The 26,828-nt window shown below is 37.9% G+C and overlaps 1 protein-coding gene across 45 annotated transcripts in view; it reads right to left on the bottom strand.

Annotated features, from left to right (window-relative positions):
• Nucleotides 1–25,997, bottom strand: part of Nrxn1 (neurexin 1) — a 1,143,874-nt gene extending 1,117,877 nt beyond the window's left edge. For 36 of the 45 annotated variants that reach the window (XM_087554504.1, XM_087554507.1, XM_087554527.1 and 33 more), the window contains exons 1-2: nt 25,503–25,696; nt 20,882–22,504 (exon numbers count right to left, since the gene is read on the bottom strand). In XM_087554504.1, coding sequence (XP_087410630.1) covers nt 20,882–21,653 — 772 coding nt within the window. In that variant the 5' untranslated portion in view covers nt 21,654–22,504; nt 25,503–25,696. 45 annotated transcript variants of the gene reach the window in all.
• Between the last annotated feature and the right edge of the window lie 831 nt (nt 25,998–26,828).

The raw sequence follows: 26,828 nt of genomic DNA, 5'->3' as shown, positions 1-26,828 counted from the left end.
TATCCTATGAATCCATGAAATGGTAAATAACATGAATGGAAAATTATTAAATTTACGAATGGTATGAATTGCATATGTAGCTTGCATGTAAATTCTTTAAAGTGTATTCACTATTTGGACTAAGATTACATGCAAGAACAATGACTGCAAATTCACCCATATGAGAGCTACAGAAAGTCCAGGACACAGAGTGATGGGAACCTATTTGATAATAAATAGTAGTGATGATGCATCTATGTGGAGTCTTCCATTTTTTTCTTCAAAACTCATTCTCAACAAGGATTTTAGTTTTAAATATTTCCATATTGAAGAAAATGTTTCTACTCAGTTTTGGCGAAATAAAATTTTAAAATTATTTTATCAAAAAATTGTGGAGATGGAAACATTCATACCAGAGCCAACACAATTGATCAGTGTGTGACTTAGTATTATTGAGAGAGACCTGTGCTGCCTCAGGAATTGATTAAAAGGTGCAAACTGGAAAATAATGACTGACCAAGCTGAAAAGAATCAGAAATGTCACTTAAGCCTACCTTCTTGATGTGCAGATCAAGTCACTGAAAGAGTTAGAGTGACTGCCTCAAGGACACACAATGAACTAGTGGCAGAGATGAAGTAAAAGTTCAGAGGGCCTGAACATGGGAGAACCATATTTGAAAATGTGACAATATTAGAAGATGTCAACAGCCTTTAAATAAATGTCACGTCCCATACAGTGGCTCACTCTTTATTGAAACAAACATGCAACAGATAGGTCTGTCCTCTCTGATGCAACGAAGCAGAGAAGTGCACAGCAATAATTCTTGTATGACTAAGAAAATGCTCCAAAAAAAAGAAAGAAAGAAAAGGAAAAAGAAATTGCTTCAGCTAATAGAGAACCTGCTTGCTTTGATCTCCATTTGCTTCATGAAAATTTTAGATTATTTTGGTAGGTATATATGAAGAGGTCTTGAAATGCCAAACATTGCTAAATAAGACTATGACAGAGGAAGAAAGTCTTGGATATGTGGATTATGTATGACTTTGATAATGAATAAGAAACAGGTTCTGCAAGATGTCCTAGAAATACTGAGCTCCTGCGGCTAAAATGAAGATGCTGGGAAAAGCAATCACTACCATGGGAAGATGATGAATAGGATGTCTGCTGGGACAGGGTCTGGGTACTTTTAATCATCATTTTGTTGTACAATAATAAACATGGATATATGCTTCCTCAACAATATTCATATGAAAGAAATTGTCAACTCACATTGTCTTCTCAAGAAAAGCATAGACAGAATCAGAGCCAATATAAAGATTGGAGAAGGTGGGCTTAAGTTTCCCTTTCAAGCAAATTTATTTTTGGGGGGGACGCACAAGTTCTGTTCAGCCCAGAAAAACAAATTAAAAGCATATGTTACCATGTCTTTAACACCTTCAGTGCAGTGGAGAAAGTGAGAAAAGATTCCACAATATAAATCAAGAAAACCTGACTAAAAAGCACACAGCCATATTAACCAGACTTCTGGTTCCCAGCAGATCTGTAGTTTCCAGAGTCTAGAGCTAGAGTACAAATATGAGAGAGAGAGAGAGAGAGAGAGAGAGAGAGAGAGAGAGAGAGAGAGAGAGAGAGAGCGCCATTAGAGCAGTCTTGTTTCATGGATGAGGATACAATTAAATGTGGAGAGCTAGATTCCAGGCTGATCTAGGACTGCCTAGTCCATACTTTCTCCATTTCTAGATCACTTGCTACTACTAGTGGAAACCCAGAGTTTATGGACTCCTTCCATAACAAGGTCCTTCAGATGATCCAGGTTCTACATACTCCTGAGTGGGAAGTGATACGATGAGTCAGAGCAGAGTCTCTCCTTGTCAGAATTTTACTCCGTAGGTTGCACTTAAGGAGGGAAATGAGTCAATGAACATTTCTTTCCTATTATATTGTCCCTGAAGTTTAAAAGTTACAAGGCACTGGTATTATGACTTCCAATATATTGTTAATAGAAAACCATTATAATTCCTTTAAATTGTCTTGATTTGATTTTGTAACCAAATTTTCTCAGGGCATCATTTCCACATCTTCAATATTTAAAATGAAAATGATTTTATTCACATAACTTAAATAATCTGCACATTTCTGAAGGTCAACACACAACAGACAGTCTAAAATGATAGTGCCGTGTTTAAATCATTGGTATTTATATTATTTATATTTTGAAATGTCATGAGGGTTTCTAAATTTGGAAATGGAAGGGAACAAAAAGAGAAGACTAAAGGATAAAAGTTCTCTAGAAAAGCCACTCTGCTCCTGAAATGGAAACGAGGTTAGCATCTGCAGTAGTCACCAGAATATGTACCAAAGTCTATTGAATCAAAAATCTATGTGATTGCCTTTGAAAATTCTCATGGCACTCCAAACCCCCTTATGGAAGCTTACCTGTTGATCGTTAGTGCTAATATTTTCAACTGCTATTAAGTCCACAAACCTCACTACGTTTAACAGTTCAGTGCTATTTGTAAATAATTGTCAGTTACTAAATATTATACATACATATACAGAAAGAAGTAATATCAGACCTTTTAGCTGATCTAAAATTAAGATGTCTTATAATAACTAGAATATCACTATCAATAGGATGATGAAATGTAGGAGCCATTTCCCATGCTGCATTCAAGAAATATATTTCACACTTAAATGTCTTTTGCATTAATGCAGTTGTCAAAATGGTTTGCACGTCACAGCAGATCGTGTTTTAATACACTAGAGATATCAGTCTCTATTCACTACTTCCCATGCTTGATTCTAATAGATTTCCAAAAAATAATTTGGGATGGACACAGTATAGAAAAATGCTACTAAGATTGTAATCCCATAAAGACATGCATTTAGACTGTATTAAAATTTGTCACATATTTGACTGTGATGATAATGACAATATACATATGATACTTAGAAAAGTAGTCTCTGGCACAGTGGGGCTGATAACAGAAAAACATTTTACTCTCCTGTAAGTGAGTCAATGATATTCAAAGTATTTTATAAGCTTTGACACAGAGCTAAAAAGCTCTAACTATAATGTGAACCCTTTCAAAGCAAAGCTCTTCTTGTATACTTAAAGCATACTGTCAACTGGATAAATATGAAATTTATTGAGAATTAAGCAAATGAGGTTTTTAAGATGTTAGATTTAATTTTGGAAATACATTAGGTACTTTATAAATGGATATAAATATTTTATATTCAGGTCTTATACATACTCCCATGTTTCATATATTGAGGGTCTGGTCCCAAGTTGATGTGTGTACCAGGAACTGGCCGAATCTTTTATAGGGTCAGACTTAAAACAAATAAAATTAGAATGAACATAGCTTTTCTTATGAATTAACAGATTCTACTTAATCTGGAATCAGTAACTTTAGATAGACTATGAGCTCTATCTCAAAAACTCTGTGTGACTCACAGTTTAGTTGCTCAACACTGAGGCTAGAGGTGGAACTTTGTCCTCAGATGCATCTCAGGCCCTCAGCCCCACACTCAGGCTAGCATCAGGAATGCATGCGTCCTTCAGAGTGCTTATTGCAATGCCTCCTGTGCTTTCACCTTCCTCATACACAGCACTTGTAACTTTCTGATATCAGGACCCTTAAAAATGGTCCTATTTCATTGCCACTGTCCTTCCTGACTAACACAGGGCTTCATTTTACAAGGCTCTGTTCTCAGCACCTATGATATTATTCAGATTAGTGCAAGAGCTAAGAAATACTTTCCAAAGAATATCTCATTTAGTCCTTACATTCCTGGAAGATACTAACATGATTACTATTTATAGACAAAATTGTAAGGTGAAAAAAGGAAATGACAGAATGATTTCTGGAAAAAGATAAAAGAATCCAGGAAATGGGGCTCACCCTTGAGAGCTGAATGCATCCTGATACAGCATTAAAAGTAATAATAATAAGACACTCTTTTCTTTGGGGGATTTTAATTTCCTGATACTAATTTGAAAACTATAAAGTTTTAGTTTTCAAAAATTTTGCACATGTTCAGTAATTTAAATTTTCTTTTGTCATTTTTAGATCATTTATTAAATGTTGTAACCAATGATCATTATTTATGAAAGAGAAGAAATAAGAGAAAACATAGTTTTGCTGTTATCTCCTGTTTCAGTATATTCAATGTTTCTATTTCCATGTCATGGCCAAGTTCAGATTCAGATCTTTGTTAGGCCAGACATAAGTTACAGCTGGAAAGGAAGGAGCAGAGCTCTGGAGAAGCTTGCAGGAATACAGAACTTACAGCAGGAGAGTGCAGCAAAGTCGCACAGAAACGCAGAGAGAAATGACAATAACGCCTTCCCAATTTGTAGTTCAATCCTCTTTATGCTTTGTTTTGCATATTTTCTGGCCTGGATGAATACTTTGTGTAGTAAACAAAATAGAACTCAAATCAAGATTACCACCTCCATATGGTGCCAAGCCCATAAGTTAGCTCATTGTGGGTTGAGGGAAATAAGGAATAAGTCATTTTCCTAGAACGACAATTGTGTTGCTAAAACTTTAAATGAACAAAGAGTTCAAAGGCAAACCAGAGCAAAACAAAAAATAAAACCTCAGAGTATCATCTCTTTGGTGTCTTTCCAAAGCATCCATTTGACAAAGGAGCTCCTGAAAGTCTTCTATCTGCAAAGTTAATTTCATGATTGCACTATACTGTACTCAAGATAAAAAAATAAAAAAAAAACAGATCCACACATTTATTAAAACTGTAATGAATGAATCACTTAGGCTTTGATCTTGTATAATAGTTTTAGTGAGCTCTGCTAAAGAGAGATCAATTAAGCATTTTTTTCAAACAATGTCTCAGATAAAGCATTTGTAGTGTGCTTTATTAAAATTTAAGCACAGAATCCATTATAAAAAATAAATTCTCCAGCGTTTAAGCTTTTTTCTGTCAATAGAGTACAGTCCTATTTCATACCTGATATAAAAAACTAAAAATTTGTATTCAATAATGACATTGTTTGGGGACAGTAAACCCCCCACCCCCAATATGCCACTTCAACGTACTGAAATCAGCACCTTCTGACCTGCTCTCCTGAAGAAGGTAATACTCCCTATGAAAGACCTATGAACTTGTAGTTGAACAGGTTGGTCATCTGACCCTCATGTGAGAATTGCTCTCCTTAGCACTGGAGAAAGGGATTTCCAGAACTTGATTCTATGAGAACGATCACAGAGAAAAGTCTGCACAAAGAAGCTATTTCCCTGAAGCTTGATATTAAAAGACAGTGGTTCTCAACCGGTAGGCAGTTGCTTAAGACAGTAAGAAAACAAAGATATTTGCATATGATTGATAAAATGACAAAGATAAAATGACAGTTATAAAGCAAGAAAGAAAATCATCTTGTGGTTGGAGTCACCACAATAGAAGGAACTGTCTTAAAGGACCTCAGCACTGGGAGGGTTTAGAACCACTGCTGTAAGGTCTTGTGTTCTGTGTCCTACTTCTCCACAACTATCTATTCATCATCAAATATACTGTAAAACTACATGGGTTTTTATGTCCTTGAAAGGCTTTAGTGTCTTGAAAGGCTTATGTTAAATTGATGTGTGTGCTTTTTCTCTTGTTAACTTATTTTTCAGGAGTCTCAGAACCCAGGAGAGGTAAGGGCTTTTTCTTCCCATGCAGAGTTTCTACTATGTTCTGATGAAACAGAGACAAACTAAGTTCTGTATTTTATGACACAAATACTTCCACTATTAAGTTGTTATGATTCTAGGAAAGACACTTTCATCAACCGACACTTTCCTAGAATGCAGAATCATCCTCCATATCATGCAGATGTTATTTATTTGCAGTAGAATACCACAGCTTTTGTGCTCTAAACACAAACTAAGTCTCAGATAATGATGACTTTGTTAAAGTGAGTTTCATTTTCCAGGCCTTGTAAGGGGCTTTGTTAGGAATCTGAAGATGTCTTCAACTTACACATAAAAGGAAGTAAGCAAATGAGGCCAGAAGGAGGACAGAAAGAGACCAAAGGGAGATGCGTCATCGGAAATATTACATCATATGTGCAAACGACAGTGTATGACTTCTGAGGTGGTATTTCCTTTGATACCTAAAAATGGAATGATGAAATTTGAACACAGCCCATGTCTTTGTTATATCTCTAAAGCTACTTCTGTGACATGAAAAAGTCTTTTAACTTTTCCTCACAGAAGTGTCTTGTTTTGAGAGAGGAACTGCTGTAGTGGACAGATACTATTCATAGATTTGTAAAACTCTGAAACTCTATGAATTCTTTAACTTGTATTTCTATTGTAGTTTCACTACTCAATAAATTATTTTTATTGTCATGCAAATCTGTATTCTTGTTATTGCTAAACTGATGTCTTTAGCTGAAAGCACCACAAGAGGTGAGACAGAGGAGGAGGATTGAGGGGGAGAGCAAAGTAGGGGGACAGAGGAAAAGAGTAGAGGATGATGAGCAGAGGAGGAAGGACAGAGAAGGAGGGGCAGAAGAGGAGCAAAGGAGGAGGGTGTGCATTTCCATCTCATCCCTTTACACCCAGGATACCTGTATTGACATTTGATCATCTATAATGTGCAGCCTCCAGAAACAAAACCAACAAATGCTGAGCATCTGGAATGATCCAACTATGAATTCCAAAAGCAGTGCAATTTAGTAAGTGAAAAAATATTCATAACATAAATCTTTGTTCCCAGCACAAGTCATTCATTTTTGATTACTTCTTTTTCGTGCTTGACAGTGTATGTTTGGATACTTAGAAAATTAAGTTTCATGGAGGCAATTTGTATATAGTTTCATGAATTTGGAATGAAAACACCTATCATTTCCACTTTCTTACCCATAAGTGTTGATATAAACTCACTTTCAAAGAAAGGCTTTACACTGGCCAAGGACTCACTTGTCCTATCTTTTGTGCTGTAAAAATAACTGGATGTTGAGACTAAAATGGAAAGTCAGCTTGGTAAGCATAAAAACATATCAAAGGAAGGGCAAAAGTACTAAGAGATACTAGTTTTAGACTATAGTGAAATTTTAATGGATGAGTCATGTCTCCCATAGTACACACACACACACACACACACACACACACACACACACACACACAAACATACACACACACACACACAAACATACACACACACACACACACACACGCACACACACACACACACACACCCCTTTAATCTAACTGCTTAAAATATCACAAAATTAATTTGGTAGATTCAGTTCTACCATTTTTCTTTTCCTTTGATTGTCCTAACCTGATACATTATGCAGATCACATAGTCCCACCATTAAAAGAAAATTTCATTGTATACATCTATATATGTCTTTCCTGCACATATGTCTGTGTACCGTGGGCATGCTTGGTATTCTGAAGACTAAAAAGTGTAAGATCCCCTGAAACTAGAGTTACAGACAGTTGTAGGCATTCTAATGTGGGTTCTGGAAATCAAACATGGGTCTTCTGCTTGTAGACACCCCAGCCTAATTAACTTTGGATAAATATTTGCAGTAATAAAAACTACCTTATTACTTTTTATACCAAATATGTACTAAAATATTTCTACTTATAAAAATATTGTCTTTAATTTTGTAGTAATATTAGATTCATTTACTATAAGAGGCCACATCGATTTAATATTAGGTATTTTGGGTAAATTAGAATAAAGTTTGAGATAGACAATTAATGAAACCAAGGTCCAATAAAGAAGAGCAAGTATACTGAAAGGAAATGCTAGAACCAATCAATTAACTATGTTAGTGAATACTTTCAGTTACTATATTTACATATTAAAGACACGTGTATGTCCATCTGAATAAATGAAACAAGATCTACATTTCTTTTCCATGCTTTTGTGATTTCTGCAGAATCTAAATTGTGTGAAACTGAGAAGTCAGTTGATTCACATCAGTTACATTTTTGAGGAAGAAATAATTGTCATTTGGGGTTAAAGATGAAAAATGTTGCATGACAAATGAACACTAGGAAACTGAAAAGTAAACAGGGAAATCAATGTACACACACTGGTTAATCATTGTGGATGAGCTATCTCAATTTGTTGACATCGTGGTGTAACCTAAGATGTGGATATAAATCAACAAGAAGTGCTTGACTTAGTCATCCATTTGTAACTTTGAATGGAAATTAGAATCATCAGTCTCCACTATGCAGGCACAAATGTAGACAAACTAAAAAGCCAATTAAGTAATTATTGATAACATATATATATATGGAAATAAAGAAATAAGAAATAAGTAAAGGAAATAAGAAAATTCTGTCAACCATTTGGAACTTCTCACATATTTCAGAATTTTCATTTTGGTAAGCAGATGTTGCAAGATCAATAAACTTATTACAAAATCAACTTGACCATATTCTGTTCACTCAGTTATCTCTGATTTAAGACATAGATGGATGTCAGTGGCAGAAATATAAAAGGGGTGTAATTAGCTGGTGAGGGAAACTATCCACCAGGTTCCAAACATCTCATTAGTAACGTTTATCTAATTATTGAGAGGATGAACAACGTGACCTGTATGTCCAGGCTGAGTTCACTTTACTTTTGTGCAGTGGTTTTGCAATGATAGGCAAGGGTGTTACATTGTAGACCCAAGTATTTTTTTTTAAATCAGAATTACACAGGATTTAAACTCTAAAATTCTTCTCTATGTCATGCTTCAGAATACATTCTGCAAAGTTCATGGCATATTCTCTTCTGACAGCATGAACATTCTTTCTAAATCAGTGTGTACAATTCAACACAATGATAAGAATCCTTGGAGTATCACAGACCGGTTATCATCTTCTGAAATGGACAGTAGTTAGTATTTAAAATGAACCTAACAGAAGACCTCACAAGATAAGGATTGCACTTGTATATGACATTTTTGCAACAATTTGCATAGGTTGTTTTATAATCGATTCACTGATCTTTATAAGTTATTTACCTCCTTAACCATAATTAAGGTATATATCTTTGATTATATTCACTACAATATTTTTATGCAACAAGTATGAGTGCTATATATTACAAATTTGCTCCAATATTTTGAAAAAATAAAAAAGTTTCTGGAAGCACTTCCTCAAAGAATATACCCACTTAAAATTTCATTTTCACAACCCAACAATCCCTCAAAAGCATTATAACAATTACATTCTGTCCAACTATATGCAAAAGTCTAAGAAAGTATTTCCACACCACTGCCCAAGCTGGGTGAGATGATGCTCTTTAATCTCTACCAGCTGTGCAGGGCTTAGTTCCTTTCTTTATTAGGCGTGTCTTCCCTTACGGAGGTTAAGCTTCTCTTTATGTGTTCAGGAGTTGTTGGATTTCTCTTTAAATAACTTTTTTTGATCTACTTGACCTTTGTCTTTAATAGTCTATCTCTATAAAGTCTTGGAATTAATTAGATTACTGACATTTATTGAGCTCCCTACTGTGGGACAGGCTCTGTTAGCTGGAAAGTGTGTTAATCAGAAGATTTAGACGCAATGGAAAAAAATAGGAGGGACAATAGGTTAATGTAAGAACTGCATTGAAAGTAAGAAATCCATCTATACAAAGCAGCATAGGTTCTTCTGGAGTGGGAATGACCAGGAAGGGGTTTCAGGATAAACTTTCGAAGAAAGTATAATAGATGGAGTGATTCGTAAAATTTCATTCAAAAGAGATCAGACAGAAATCATGAAGTTTGGAAAGAATAGGACTAAGGAAGACCCCAAGACATAAATGAAAATACTGCTCATCTCATCAAAAATGATTGGCTTGGATCACAAGGTTTTAGATGAAATTAGTTTTTAGGAGAAAACTGTCCGGAAGGAGACTGGGCAGATACAGAAACCAATTTATAAAAGTGCTTACCTGACATTCTTATGAATTGGTGCTTTAGCTTTATCTAAAGGAAAGGGTCATTTGAACATTGGAGGAACAGCTTTGGTTGATGGATAAGATCAGGAAAATAAGAAGGCTACAATACAGTTGATGGTCAAGAATGAGAGGTTAAGATAACACTGTATCAATGCAATCAAGTGAGTAGGTCACTAAGACCACATCACTACCTTCCTTATCATCCAGCTTCTCTTATCAGTTCTCATCTCTGTGATAGCATTTACTGCTTTGAATGAAGGCATACTTCAGCCAGCCCACTCCATTAGAAAAGGACTTCAATTCCTGGCTGCATCAAAACATACTGTTCCAACCAAAATAAACCTAAAACATTTGTTTCTTACTTTTTTTGCATTCACATTTGTGCCAAAATAAAACTCAGTATTTGCTAATTGAGTGCGTTTACTACTCAGTTTCTATAAATTTCTAATAGATTACTGCAAACAGTTTTCTTTTCATATCGAAAAGTCAAATGATTTGGATAATTTAAAATGACGGTGTCCTCATTAGGAGTGGAAACAACTCACTAATTTTTAAAGATTCACACTCCTCACTCTTAATTATACTTAATCATACTTGCATTTTTCAAAAACTAAGTCCTATTCTACTATTACTAGTAGTTAATTTTTAATAGATACATGCCCTTGTCACTCTCTGTACACTGTGAATAACGGTGAATTTTACTCATATTTTTGATACTTCATTTTTTTTTAGACTTGTATTGGGTTTAAGGCTTTATGTCTGCTACCAAATGCCCAGACTTCTGGTGCTTGGAGCACAAAAGTGAACAATGCCTAAAGGCTAAAATTGCACCTCCTTGGGTATGACTGCACTTTTAATAATGAGTTTAGAATTATAAAGAGTGAATATTAGAAAAATCAAAGATGAGGGTACATTTTAAACCAGTTTGGCAAAGAAACCAAGAATAGGACTGGCTATCCAGAAATAGATTTAGTGAGTACTTTGCTCTTTTATTTATTTCTTTGGTTTTTTAACTCAAAACTGTTTTTCATCCCTCTCATTTTACCCTTTTACAGGAAGAATTTATACCGGTGACAAAGCCCCTTTCACCCAGTTATGTTTCCCAGAAGAATAATGGCGAAGCCTATAAAGGGAGTGAAATATGAGAGATGGACCTCATATGGTGCTGCAGTGTGCTGTGGCAGAAGCCGGTGCCTACTGTGTCTCAGCATGGGGGACACCCAGGAGAAGGCACAATGATCAGGCTCAATGTGGGGGACGCATTAAAGAGGGTGCATTGAGCAAGGGAGTCTGAATGCAGTCAGCAGCTGTAACCTGAGTTCAAGGAAACATAAGCCTGGCCACTTTAATGGGTTAGTAGGGCAAAGGCAGTTGGCTCAAGGCAAACATAAGTGTGTGTAGGCAGAGAGCCTGTATACGCAGCAATGCACGGACATCAAAGTGCAAAGGCAGGATAAGGCAAGGGAACTTATAACTACAGGATGCTGCAACAGTTGTTGCAGTGCTCGGAACTCTCCTTTTCTGCTTTGATAAGAAATAATTTTGGAAGGTCTGTATAAAGCACATTTCTTTTAAGCTATTGTCAACTCTGTACTGAAGAAGTTTTCATATTGAGTGTTTGCCAAGAAGTACAATAATTACATCACAGAGAAGCGAAAGAAAATTTGAGTTTCATTTAGTTCCAATAAGAGATTTTAAACCAATTGAGTTGAGCAGTTGTCTATCTATACTCAAAGCTTCTGCTAACACACCTTTGGAAAGATTTGCCTACCACTTCTTTTCTTATTCTCAGATTTAAACAAGCATGGAACAGAATACATTTTTCCACTGATTTGGCCCAAACCAAATATTTTAGATTTAGAACGACCTTTTTAATTTCCTAAGGTCTTGGGCAAGGACAAAAATTATGACAAAACTATTTTAGGCCATAGAGATGATTATAATTTGATGATATGTTTTTTTGGATGAATTTAATGTAAATATTAGGATTTTACAAACTACTTTTGCTTGAATTATATCACTTTCTCACAAGTCATACTTTTTGTATATCTCTATAAAGAGATATAAATACATGTACATTGATTGAGCAAAAATTGTCTCATTTTCTTTAAACTTCTCATACTCCATTGTACTTGTCCAAGTAATCTTTCATAAATGCATCGTATTATATATTTAGTTGTGCAATGTAGGTAGTGAAATACAACATATAACTTCATACTTTCTAATGTTCTCAGTTCAGTAAATTAAGCATTTAGTATATAAAGTATCATGTATAATTTTAAATAATATTCATTTTGGGGAAATTCAGTTCTCATGAAAAGGAAAGAACTGAAGGTGGAAAGTGACGGCGTCCGTGCAGCATTTATAGTTATATGCTGCCATGCCGGCTACTTCCCTAGGGAGATCCAGGCACGCGTAATTGTAGAGAGACATCATCACTTAGAAGAAAAACGTGAGGAAAAAAACTGGAGGAAATTCACTGCAGCTTTGTTTGTAAAAATTCATTCTTCGTAACTCAAAATGAAAGAGTAGTGATCTTTAGGTTCAATATATGAAAATTTCTCCTTGATTGCTGGAGTTTAGTAAGCACACTAAGCATCCTACTAATAGAAGGTCAACAAGGGGAGCAAATGCACTTGATGGACTTTTAGTTCTGCCCTCACATTGGAAAATGCTGCTAATTGTAAGTCTGTTGCAACCTCAGACCTTATTGTGAATCTGTCACTTAAAGTACTTGACAACTATCCCAAGAACTTTAACCCTTTGATGAACAATACACAGACTTTGTCATGCAGTTGCAAGGCTACCTGCTTGAGCACCTGTCTCAGATTTCAACCCAGCCACCAACTCCATATTGGGCTTTAGAAAGTGATCTTTTGTAGCCTGCACTTGACTCATAAGTAAAATAAAAATGTTATAAAGCTGGGAAAATAATATTGTTGAAGAAATAAAGAAGGTAAGGTGGATAGAACACAATTTAAAATGATTTCACTAAAGTGAAATAAATAATTATAAGAACTATGATGACAACAGAACAATTTTAAGCTGATCTCATGTTTAAGAGGTGTCTGCAGCTCTGTTGAGCCAGAGGACTTTAAATAATTGCACACACAGCATTTTTGAAGAACATGGTTATTTATAGACCTTGAAGATTTGTAAGAATTTGATTGGACAACCTAGTAATGTGTTTTCCAATATCTACTCACTTAAATATTGACTGGGCTCATTCAAACTTATCAGCACTTGACAATCTTAGCATTTGGGCTGTCCAAATTGGAAGGTGTACATTGATCAATTGTAACACTTAGATACATGTTTAAACAATACAAATAAAAACTAAAATTGTATTTGTATTTCTAAATATTACTAAGACATCAGAAATTGAAAAATTATTCAACTTCAAATGCTGTATAAGGTATTTAAAACAAAGAACTCTATGTGTTCCTAATATATACATAAATATGTTAGATCTCTGGATTATGTTTGCATTTATATTACAAACTGGATATTTTACATAAAATTTTGTAAAGTGTATTCTCTGAAGATTACCTTATACCTTAGTGTTCATATATAACTTATAAATGTACTAGTTTTCACCAAGCAGCAATCATTTTTAATTTGAAGAAATTTTATTTAGTTGCTTTGATCCTACATACAAATAAAATACACAACCCTCTTCTGTGTGTAGGTCAGGGAATCCTAACAAATATGTACCCCAAAGAACTAACACGCAGGCCCAAAGTTTCACTCTGCCAACATCACTGGACAGTTACCTCTGTTCTCACCTGTGCCACCATAGACTATTTGTGTCTTTTTAACTCTTTTTCCAAATGGGCTCATAATATTATTTGTACGAGCTATTGCCCTAAGCTATGTGTGTTTGGTTTAGATTTTACCCAAGGGAAATAAGAAAACTAATATTTTTGTTACTATGTTTGCCATAAATCAATATGCAGTAGCAGAATCCCACAAGATCTGGGCATCGGTAATCAACAGCACATCAAAATAATCGGAAGGTTTACATTGATCAGTTGTAGTGAGAAGAGTCATGTAAGATTACTAAAGTAGTACTTAACCTTTGACCTTGAATATAAAATCCTACAAAGAGCGTACCGAGTAGATTTAGGGTTTTGTAAGAAACCCTAAATCACAAAGCAGCCACTCTCATACACTCTATATAGTAGGCCACTGGGAACTATAAAAGTTTTAGTAAGCTGACTATGAGGCTTCTTTGAAATCTTGAAACTTAAGTCACAGAACACTAGTGGCCTTACCCTAATTTAATGTCTATTTAAAGGCAAAATCACACCTAAAATTATTTCCTCACATCATAAATCAAGTTCTGTGTACACACACAGGCACACACACGCACACACACACACACACACACACACACACAAAATATGTAAATGATAAAGCAGTAAAGAAATCTGAGAAAGCAGCCTTCCTTTCTTCATTTCTATACTAGAGTAGAAATACTTGTAATCTAGACTGAGGACAATAAAGACAAAACCATAGAATTGTGGAAAAACTCTAAAGAAAATGGCCAGCAAAAATATTTTTTCATAACCCAATTAGAGCTTTCAAAACTTACTATTCAGAAAGCAAATATATCTATTCCTGTGCTTCTAAGTAAGACAAAAAGAGAACTGACCATAAAATATACAGACGTGCATAATAACATATGTAGGTTTTACATATTTAATAAGACATGTTTTTAATATACAAACTTGTTCAAATTTGTATTAGGAATGTTTATGGGTATTTTGTAAGTTGTTTGCAAAGTTACTTTTAAGAATAAGTTCATTATTATAAAATAGAACTTGACTGTCTGTAACCAAATATAATTTTCATCCCTATTTATCTATGCTTTAATGTAAGAAGCAGAGACAGCTGGGAGAGACACTGAGGGGGAGAAACACAGAGGTGGCTGCTGACCGCTCAGCACCATGTCAGACTCACCTTCTAATTCCCACAATACAACTGAAAATGACAGAACTGTTAACACAATTCTAGTACTTTTTCTTGTCCAATGAGGTGATTTTTTTAAGTAATCAGTTTAACTGTTGCATTTCATTTAATGATGCCAAAATTGGAACAATTATACTATCATATATGTATGAATAAAAATATAATTTATGATAACATAACATGTTTTATATTTAAATTTTTTAAATCTCAAATATATTAGTGTCATGCCTGCAGCAAATATATAAGAAGTTTTACTTTTACATGAAAATCAAAAAATTATAAATTGGACACCATTGTTTATGCTGGCCATTTAAAAAGCACCTATTGTAGATAGATAATAACACTATAGACTTTAAAGATAGAAAAAAATTATTTTCTTGCTTTTGTTTTCTTGGCCAGATTCTTGGAATCCAACCCAGTGTTTGCACAAGCTAAAAGTTTTTGGCTATTGAGCTGCAGCCTCTGCCCAGTACAATTTTACACAACTGGTAAGTTGGAAAGAGCGGTATTTAAGTACAGGGTTGAGGCAGAGTGCTGGCATTATATGAAGGGTGAAAGACAGTTATTAGAAATGTTTTGGGTTTAACATTTATTGAGTCAAAACGTTTTAAGATTTTTTTGAATTTTGAATCACAGCTTTAAAAGAGACAACCTTAAAACAACTGTATAAAACAGAAACAAAATCTTATTGTCTTCATTACTTCTTTTCTTCATAAGTTGAAAATTTACATTACTACATCGGAATTTGGATTTTGCGTGCAAGCACCCTTCGAGAAAATGGCCTCAATGAGAAGACTGGTGGTCCTAACAAAAACAAAAGCACAAGCAAGCAGATACCATCCATTGCCCAGCCTGGTCACTTGCCATTCTCTGTGTTTACAGACACCAGCTTAGTTTTCATAATGGTTATGTGAAGCAAATACTGATACTATGCCAAGTCTTAAATTTTGCAATCTTTCAGATGGAAAACCAGAAAGTCTAAGTAATTTAGCTTCTAAACTAAAATTGCTCAACAGAATAGAGAAACAAAAACAAAACAAATTCTATGAACCTGTGGAATTCTAGAATGGTAACGATGTTAAGATAATTTTATAGTCGGAAGTAAACATATGCCTTGACTGTCACATAGTAAGACATATCCAGTATGTTTCACAGAAAAGCAATCTATTCATGAGCTTTGGCCTAGTCAAAGGTTTTCAACAGAGGTAGCCAATCTTTCTGCTAAATGGCAGACCTCAAATAAAATTCTGGCAATTTCTCAGTATTTTTCTTCAGTATTTTCAACCTAACTTTAAAAACTATTTTATAAGAATTTTAGGCTCTTGTAGAAACTGTAGAAATATTATACATAGTTAATATTGCATTGTAAATGGATTCAATTTATAGTGTAGCACCAGACAGCCAATATGTGTTACTTTTTATTAAAAAGACAAGATGATTACAATGTATCGTACTTGGAGGATGATATAGTATAGTATTGCCACTGTGCTCCTGAAGCCTATGACCTCAATTGGAATAGCCAAGAGAAACAAATTGATAATCTATACAGAGTTAGGATCATGGTTTTACACGTGGATAACAGTGTTCTAAATAATAAATGAACTTAAATCTCTATACCTAACTAAGCCCATGAAGATTCCACATTGCTTAAGACATGCCTACGACTTGAGGGATTCTAGTCAAGCATCTTTCCCCTCTACATTGGGCTACAATGTACAGTGGGTTCTTAACAACTGCTGCAGAGTAACAGAATTATTTTTTCATTTCCTTTGGCCCCTTTCAATCTGATTCATAAGCATGTCATTAGTAAGACATAAATTTGAGACTGCCATTCTCATCTCCCATGCTCTACTCTTGTGTTGATGAAGCTTACAATTCTTGAATAGTTCAGCAAGCCTAGCAAGACCTGTCACTATTACTCTCTTGAATATGGACTGAGAGTTACATTCAAATGCCAGTGGCATGCATGGACTGTGCCACATTCTGTATAGATTTTGGTACCTCTGAGTTTCCCAAATCAACATCTCTCAGCAAGTCCCTCTCACATTTCAGCTTTAAGTTCAATAACCACACCTAGAGAAAACTGTGCGTGAGGTCCACTATTTTAAAATTCAACACATCTTATAGCCATTTAAATAATGTCTCTATTTTTAAATTCCTACACACATATGTCTTTAAATAGTATGCCTCCTCAGTAGAATACAGGATTACTGATGAGGTAGGATCCACATGCCATATTCAAGAGAGTACTAGAGACAGGCCTTGCTAGATTTGCTGAACTATTCAAGAAAGTGTACTGACTACTGCATTGCATAAGTCTAATGCTCTGGCATGTACAAAGCAATCAATCTATTCATATATATATATATATATATGATCAATTAATGAATATATGAATATGTTTCATCACATTTCTAGTTTCAATAAGTTACATGAAAGACCTAATTGAAGCAGTACCTCAATAAAGACATTTACCACACTACCATGTCCAATAATATTAAGCAATAATCTGCCCTTTTAGTAATTTAAGTAAGAAACAGAGAAAATGGCATCACAATCTAGTTTGAAATTTTAACATGTGATCCTAAAAACTCTAGAACTTACTTAGATCTGGGGATCACAAGTATAGTTTAATGTTGTATTGATTGCCATTTTATTCATAATTTTAAGCTTGATGGTAATGAAGTTCTCTAAGTTTTCGAAGCTGCTAGGAATCTACCACCACCCTTAAGTAGAAACTTATTAACTAATAATGGCACTGGCGCACTTACAGGAGTATAATCCAAAGAAAAAGCTATGTGCCCCATGAGCATCCATCATTCAAGAAGGATGACATTGTTAAGTAGTTGTGCTCTGAGACTAATGTTCAGAGTCAAAAACATTAATGGTGTATAAAATACCAGTGTCTAGGACCATTTTATATGTATTTTTTCTTTGAAAAACATCTTTACTCTCCTTCCACCACACACACACACACACACACACACACACACACACACACACACACACACACAGTAAATCTGAAAGAAGAAAAACTTAGTATATGAGAAGAGACATGATTTGGAAATAAGGTGATTATGATCTGATCTAGGCTCTGTCACTAACTTGATCATGAAGCACAACTTTTCTAGTGTTTTCTCTCCAATAGTACATAAATATGTAGATAAATCAACAAATCTTATTAGACCTAAGTAAATACAGCAAGAATAAAACAGAACTCATTCAACAAAAATATTCTGGAAACTCATATAGGTACAGATTATCACAGACATTGTAGACGGCAAGGATAAAACCAGATTGTTATTACTAGAAATTGTTACCATAGTTTTAGTTCTTAATTGTTTCAAATAGAAGGCCACTACAATAATAATGAGCTTCCTAAACTAAGTATAAAAGGAATTGTAGGGTGCATTAACTTTGTGTTTAATATTTACTTAGCTATAATCTTTCCTGAACATGTTCTGTAATGAATATTTATTTATTTTGTTTTTAATTCGGGTTTATAAAGAATGTAGTAATCAATGTAAATACTGAATGGAGACAGAGCTTTGTTTACACTTCATCTGAATAGTAACCATCTTCCCCAGTTGTCCTGCATGATCAGTGTTGGGAGAGGCATCCACTCCAATTAATTATTCAATAGTCACTTGACACACATGAAACAGAAAATAAGCAAAGAAAAGCAATTGCTTCTGGGAAGACAGACTATGCCATAATCATTCCATCTCCCACTTCTCTAATAATGAAAAGAATTCAGCCTTTTGTTTTCCTGCCATGAGGAATCTTTGTCTTCTCTTTCAGCTTAAATTCTCAATGAGAATGAATGTTCAGAACAATGCTGATGGACTGACTTTCTTGGGATGAGTTTTCTTAGCCATCAGATACTATGATGCCCCAATAGTCTCCTCCTGTTAATTTCAAATCATGCACCTTACAGAAAGAACTATGCCTTTGCCAAAACAAAATGTATTTTGGAAACATCTAATTCTGTTTCTTTTTAACATTACTTTTTTCGGGCTTTCTTCAGTCTTAACTGTTCCTGATTATGCATGATCCTTGAATCCCAACATTAAAATGCATAGAAATATTTTTAAAATTCATTTAAAACACTCTCCCACACAGTACAAGCTGTCATTGTGTCATGTTTGTTTCTTAATTTAAGAAAGGAAGTTATATTTCATTATGTTGCCTTCTTTATCATTTAAAGTGGCATTGGGATGCCTAGAGAAGTATTTTTCTATAAAAATTATATTTGTTATTCTCTATTGATCAGTACAAATGTATGCAGCTTCGAGTTGTACCACTGACATGATCTCAAATCGCTCTCACAGTCATGATTTACAAGTCAGCTAGATTTGGTAGAGGAAAAGGATTGTTGTGTGTCATCTTTTTAAAACGTGAAATCTGATCTTATATTCATGGAAATTCACCAGCAGAGCTGAAAGTGCAGTATGGGATGTGGGGTCCAATCATCTCTAGCTCCTTATAGCAAAGTACCTAACACAAACCCATATGAAAAAAAAAGCATAGTTAATAATTCTTGAACGAAGCTACAGGCCACTCGTGAATGACTTTTTTTTTTTTTTGGCTTCCTAACTAAGTCTCTTTGCTGTTTAAGCAGTTACAAATTTCATCATGTCTTCCTTTCTTTTAAGGCCAAAGAGAGAGCTGTCAAGTCTAGTAAGAATTACAAAGACTTGCTTCTCTTAGCAGTATCAGTCAAAGTAAAAAAAAAAAAAAAAAAGTAAGAAAAAACCCAAAACCAGAAAACAAACTAACAAAAAATCCAAAGTACCAGACATCACACAATAAAACACAGCCACACAGAGCTTTTTGTGCCTGTCTTTTTAAATCAGATATAATAATTTACCTTTGTCCCCACTACAACTATAATGCAATGCCTTGATTTAACCTAATGGAGTGAACTGAATATACCAAACTGCCCATCGTGCTTAGCCTCTAACACATTCATGTTTCATCCTATGAATACCATTCAGCCACTTTCTGTTTAGAGGTTTTCCTATAGTCATACAAGAATATTTTCCTTGGTCACTGTCACAATAAGTAAGTAAATAAATAAATACATAAATAAATAACATGGAAGACACATATAGAAATTAGAATTTTAGATGTAAAGAGGTAAAGATAATACTTAGATGTGTTTTGTTTATTTTAAGCCCTAAAGGACCACAGAAACAATTCGACTTCTGCTACTCAGATAAATGTCATCAGCTGACTATCTTTGGAAAATCTCTTACCATGGCTCACATGCATCCTGGTCAATAGCCTGGACAATGATCCTGATGCAGTGACACCCAAACTGCTCTATTTTTTTTTTACCAAGCATTTGTTAATCAAGGAATATGTTATCTCAACTCTAACATTCCTCAACGTTAGCTCAACTATCTATCTCACAATTGAAGAAACCAAAGACATCAGAAAATTCTTCTTAAATATGGCAACTTTGGGATTCGGACAGAACCATGGAAACCAATATTTTCTAAGGTTCTCCTATTCATGAAAAAAAAAATCTCTCTTCCACCAGGAGGAGGTCTTGGATCTGCAAACGCACCCAGGTCCTATGGCCTATCAAGTTTACTTTGAGCAGTAACCATGTGGACAGCTCTACTGCGCCCAGGCCTGCTTACCCTCCATTTAGTCTGCTCACCAAACCCATGTTCAGTCCCCTAGACGGTTGTCAATAACCTTACAGGCCATGTCTGGGTACTACAGCTACGGGTGGTACAGGGCAGTAGAGGGCCATTTAGGTGGGCAATGGCCATAGGACTTCAAGGACTTGACAACCTTGGGCTGCGGGCTTTAGGGAGACCATTCTCTTGATCCCCTGGACGGAGGTCCCTTGGAGGTGTGGTCAGTGTGTCTGTTAAATGCCATGCTGCAGAGGGAGGCAGCATGGCACAGAGGGACAAGCCTTCACCCAGAGGCTTCCGGAGGAGGAAGGCCCCATGCACTGGCCTCCCGCCCAGCCCAGGCCGAGGCTCTGCGGGGTCCGGCAGGCCTTACCTTGGCTGCAGTCTTTGCCACGGAAACCGGTCCTCGAGCAGTCACACACGGCCTGGTCGTCGACCACGGAGCACACGCCCCCGTTGAGGCACACGCCGCCGTCGCCCTCATCGCCCGCCTCGCACGGGCTCCCGCCCCCGCTATTGGGCGGCTCTTCGTCCAGCTTGACCTCGCTGCCGTCCACCGGCAGCGCCTGGGACGAGTTGACCCTGACATCACGGATCCAGCCCTTGAAGGGCTCCCGCTCACGCACCGAGGCCAGGGTGAGCTTGAGCGCAGCGGCTCGCAGTTCAGGCGGCAGGCCGCCCACGAAGAGCCCACTGAACACCGTCATGTCCCTGCGCTTGGACTTGACCTCCACCCACTTGGCCTCAGCGCGGTCGATGTAGAGAGTGGTGTTGCGGAACTGGCGGCGGATGCGCACGCTGTGCCAGGCGCCGTCGTTGACTGGCGTGTCGGCCAACAGCGTGGCGGGCTCGGCGCAGAAGATGGAGAAGCTGAGCTGCAAGCGGCCGCCGCGTGTCAGGATGAGCTCGAGGAAGTCGCAGAAGCCCTCGTCGTCGAAGTAGAGCACGAGGCCGCGGGCGCTGCGTGTCTTCAGCTGGAAGCTCATCTCACTCTCGCAGCACGCGTTCCACTTGGGGAAGCGCGTCCACTGGCCCTCAGCGCCTGGGAACTCCAGCCCACTGCCCAGCTCTGCCCAGCAGCCCAACAGCAGCAGCGACAGGCAGAGGAGACAGCAGCCCCCATGCTGGACCAGCGCCGTCCCCATGCTCGGGGCTGGGGTGCGGCGGGGGGGAGCTGGGGGCGACAGGGTCGAAGCGGTCCTGGACAACGTCACGGAGAATGGGGGTCCCCAGAGGAGTGGGAGGGATGGGGGAGGCGGCAGTGGGAGGGGCGCACCCTCCTTCAGCTCTTTTTTCCTTCTTCTTCGCTTCCAGCAGCCCCTTCCTCTCTCCCAGTAGTCCCCTTCCAACTGGAAAGCAGAGACCCCAGTAGTATGGGATAGCCACAGAACTTCCAGGCCAAAGGGAGGATACACTTTGGAGGCAACGTTCTGAAAAAGAAGGCCACCGAGGCTCAAGAGAGATCACTGATTCATTTACAAACGATGATGTTAAGTAAGGGCATCTGTGGCACCATCAGGTACTTCACTCTTGCAGAACCAACACCTTCAACTACCACCGGCGTGGTGCCAGCAATAGGAGAGCAGAATCAGAAAGAACACACTTTTCTCAGAGAAGAACACGAAGCCAGAACTAAGCCAGGACCTTCGGCTGCTTGGCAGGCCTCGAGGCTCCTCCAGATGTTGGCTCCAAACACAGAAGGAGAAGGAGCAGAGTGATACACCAGAATAGCTTCAGAGGCCTACTGTCATATCACAGGCTTCCAGCACCACTGATGCCAAGGCCAAATTTCCTGTGTATGCCCTACGAGTCCTGTCGGTAGGTCTCAAACCCTGGTGTGAGACAGCCAGAAGCTGTTAGATGGTGAAATCAATCCCAACAGCTCTTCTCTTGTCTTTGTCTCTGCAAGACCACCCTAAGATTCCAGCATGTCAATTGGGTGTATGTTGGTGATGCATTTTGATTGTATTTTGTTGTTTTATATGAACCCAGAAATCTGTGGAAAATTAAAATAAAAATGAAGGCCTGTAGTCAATTACAGCATCATACAAATAATCATTGCTAGGAAAACAGGTATATAACCAGGGGTTTTATCAGATCAAAAAATTCATCTTTGATGGATACTGATAGGGGTGTAAGTTTGTTTGTGTGTGTGTGTGTGTGCACGCGTGCGCGTGCGCGCATGGACGTGTGCATGCGGGGCATTGTCCCACATTAAAGCTTCATATTTCCAAGTATTTATTGTCACACTCATACAGCAAGCTATTACAATCTTAATTTTACCATATTTGTTCATTAGGGACCAGAATTTTAAGAACATTTTGACCATGATCTTCCCAATTGTCCAAGAAAATTTTAATTTCTTAAATGTATGAGGGCAAAACATTTTTAAAAGTTTTTTTACTTACACTGTATGTTAGTTACATGTACAGATAATACAACTTATTCAAACCTCAGTTCATAGGAAATTTTATAACAGGCAAAATACATCAACTTTCAGCAGGAGGATACTATCATATATGTGTACAGCAATTCCTACTTCTTTACTTGTCTCCCAGACAAGAATATAGTGGCTTCTTGAGATTCTCTTTAAATTTTCAAGAAAATATATTCCTCCTTTTTAATCAAATATACAATCTGTTAATATACAAAAACATCTAACTGGAGATAAATTTTAGTATTTATATCCTTACTGCCATAACATGAGTCCTTTCAGAAATGAGCATTGAATCTTCTGCCTAACAGTACAGTGATCAGATTCCTCCCCAAGTCCTTATCTAGGTGTCACCCATTAGAAATTGTGTGGTCACAACAGTTGGCATGGATGTCACCTCGACTGTTATGGCTCCAGGATGCTAGAATTTAAAGCCATACCTTTGAATCACTCACTCTGCCACTAAATCACTCCCTGTTACTCAACTCTAATCTGACAGACCTTTGAAAAGGCACAGAAACTATAAATCTTCAAAGAGGGGCTTGAATTTTTAAAACCAAATAACTCACAATTTGTGGAAAAATTAAAATATTTATTTAGTCATTCCAAGCAAACACGTCACCCTACCATGTCTCAGCCTCCCTCCTTCTCTCTCTCTCTCTCTCTCTCTCTCTCTCTCTCTCTCTCTCTCTCCAAATTTATAGCTTGGATACAGAGCTCACTAGCCAATTAACACTTTTTTCCCACTACAAGCTGAAAGTAGCAGTAATTTATGGCACTGCATTGTGGCTGCTCCTCCGTAGAAGGAGCTGAAACCATTTCTCTTCAGAGCAATCCCTACAGGTGTCAGCTGAGAGCTATCAAGCTAGGGGATCCCAATTCAAGTTCTTCCTCAGATGAAATTGATGGCTGGTTCTCGTCTTTAAATACCATAGTAGCAATACAACACACACACACACACACACACACACACACACACACACACACACCTCAGACATATCACATATACCTCACAGACATAACTCATACACTGTTCCTTATCAAATGGTAATAAAAATCCCAGTTGCCTATTTGTTATGGCTGACACATTGTTCACCATCAGCTATTACAAGTTATATCTTCCCTTATCCTGTGCCAAACCCAAGAAAGGTGCTTTTAAAAATGATCAATAATCACATATTATTGAGTATACTTTCACATTTAAGGAGCATGAAAAATATGAAATGTTCAGTATTTAGCAAAATAGGTCTGGTCTATCAAAACAGTAGTGCTTTGGAGCCATTCTCTGCTTGTATATCTGAAAATGTCTGTCTCGGTCTCTGTCTGTGGATCCGTGTATCTCTCTCTCATTCTCTCTCTCTCTCTCTCTCTCTCTCTCTCTCTCTCTCTCTCTCTCTCTCTCTCTCTCTGTGTGTGTGTGTGTGTGTGTGTGTGTATGTGAACAGACAGAGAGATAGAGAGAAGGGCTGGCTAGATGACTATTGGTGCTTATTGAATTAATTTTACATATATCATAAAACCTTTTTGCCTACTCTCTTGTGCCCTCCTCCTCTAACGCACACCTTGACCATTTTATAAAGAATGGAGGAAGGAGGACAAAACCAAGAATATATATATATTCTCATCACGAGAGAGGTCAACTGGCTCTCCCAGTTCCTAGAGGATGCTCATTGTGTGAAAGACAGTATCTATATCTATATGGAGAAAAAGGATTCTCTCTAGGTACCCAGAAAGACCTGGTAAGTTCACAAATTAGAGGATGAAATAAAGGGATCTGAAAAACAACCATACTGCAGCCAAAACAGGAGCGCTCTAATTCAAAAGCTGCCGAACAGCCTCATTAATCTTCTCTTCTGTTTCTAGAACAAAATTCCTTCCCAAGTCACTGGACGGATCAATACGGTATGCTGATCAGCTGCAGTTGCATTTATTTTATCATGTTTTCAGTAACACACACACACACACACACACACACACACACACACACACACACATACACACACCCCTTACCAAGACACCTTTCAATATATATCTCCATAAAGACTCTGAAATCTATGAGAGAAATTTTACATATTTTTTTTGCCTCTGCCTTTTGCAAAGTATTTCAATACCAGTGCACACCCAAAATCCTCCCTGGCTTTCCCGCCCAGTCTCTAAGCACCATCTCTAACACCAGTGCAGTTTCTTCGAGCCTGAAGTCTACTGCACAAATTAAGGGTGGACACGGTCAGGTCTGATGGGAAAGGAAGAGAAAGAAAGAGATGTAGACATATTTCATTTTATTGTTTTGTTTTCTAACTGCCTTTCCCTTTTCGTTCTTTGGATGTTAAATCATTGCATTTAGCCTTTAAGTTACTACCTAGTTTCACCATCTCATCTTGCCATTTGAAAGGCTACAAGCAAAACAACCAAGATCTCCACTCCACCACCCTCCCACCACCCACCCTTCCCTCGGTAATTGTGGCAGATCCTGGCCCAGTTACAACAGGGAAAGATACCCTTCTCCAGCTTGCCTCGCCCCATCCCCCCTCCTCCCCTCCCCCGAACTGAGCTCCTTTACCTGCCTGGTTATTCCCCTCAGCTCGAGCCAGACCCAGAAACATGTATGGTCAAAGCGAATTTCTTGAGGTCTAAGGATAAGGCGACTGCTGCTGCCTTTTTCCGAGGCGTCAGGCTTGAGCGTCTATCTCCAAGAGTGCGGAAGGGAAGAACATGGAAAGGAGGGGAGCAGCAGGGGGAGCAGGAGGAGGAGAGGGAAAAGGGGAAGGAAGAGGCGGTGGTGAAGCCCGAGAAGGCTGGGTTACGTGACGCCGGGTGCTGTCCTTCTGAAAGAGAAGGGCGGAGCTGAGCTCTCCGCAGTACCATGGAGAGCGGCTGGCCGGTCCTCTGGCTAAGGAAAGGGTGGCCTCAGCTGGCAGCTGCAGCCCCTTCCAAGTTCAGATGCTGAGAAGCAAGGTGCCTCTACCTTGGCATCTTCCCCTTGCGGGGGGAATCTTGGGCGGAGACTTGCCACAAGCACTTCTAACTAGTCACTCGCCACCTTCCCTTAGAGAGAGAGAGAGAGAGAGAGAGAGAGAGAGAGAGAGAGAGAGAGAGAGAGAGAGAGAGAAACACCAGAGTCATGTAGCCTACTGAGCATGCCCAGGCCCCTGTAATAGACCCACGAAAATCTTGTGGAGATTCCACTTCTCCGGGATTTTGCCGTGATTGGGCGGGGGTACCTGAGAAGATGCCAGAAAAGGATCCCACAGCTAAAGGGAAGGAGCACAAACCGAGGGGATGGTGACTTGGAGGAACTCTGGCTATGTATGTGCACCTGGGTTTCCTGTTCTGAACCTTTGCAAAGCTAGAGGCTCTTTGAAGAATGCAGGGGCAGGCAGGACTCAACACCCGCACTGGCTTTCTACAATACTCAGTGTTCCTGCTCCACCCCTTGCTGTAACCCGGGCCTGAGCCATCTGCCTACACTGTGATAAAAGACTTTAGAGACCCACCAGCCTATTGCACCAAACTGAGGAGCAGACTCACACATCTGTTAAGATGCTTTCCTGGCAGTTTCTCTATCCTCTAGCCTTCCGTTCTCTGCTTCCGCTGAGGACATCCTGAGCTGAACCAAGTTCTCTACCTATTTAACTCTTCCCCACATCTCTCCCTTCCTTTAGCCTCCTGGAAAAAGTACAGTGCGGTGTGAGGCTCTCTTACTGGGTAATCGGGCATGCTGATTTCCTTGTCTGGTGAGGAAGGAGTTAACTCTAAGAGAGCTTGCAGACAAAGTGGATAGAAGTCTGGAATTTGTGGCTTTAAATTACGTGTTGGGTCCTTTGGACATTTACTTCTATCCCCGTTATATTTCCACTACAGGTTAGTTTTAGAGTAGAAATACCAG

Source organism: Rattus norvegicus, chromosome 6 (assembly GCF_021556685.1).
Source record: "Rattus norvegicus strain SHRSP/BbbUtx chromosome 6, alternate assembly SHRSP_T2T, whole genome shotgun sequence".
Taxonomy (NCBI): domain Eukaryota; kingdom Metazoa; phylum Chordata; class Mammalia; order Rodentia; family Muridae; genus Rattus; species Rattus norvegicus.
This window is presented reverse-complemented; position numbering and strand designations above follow the sequence as displayed.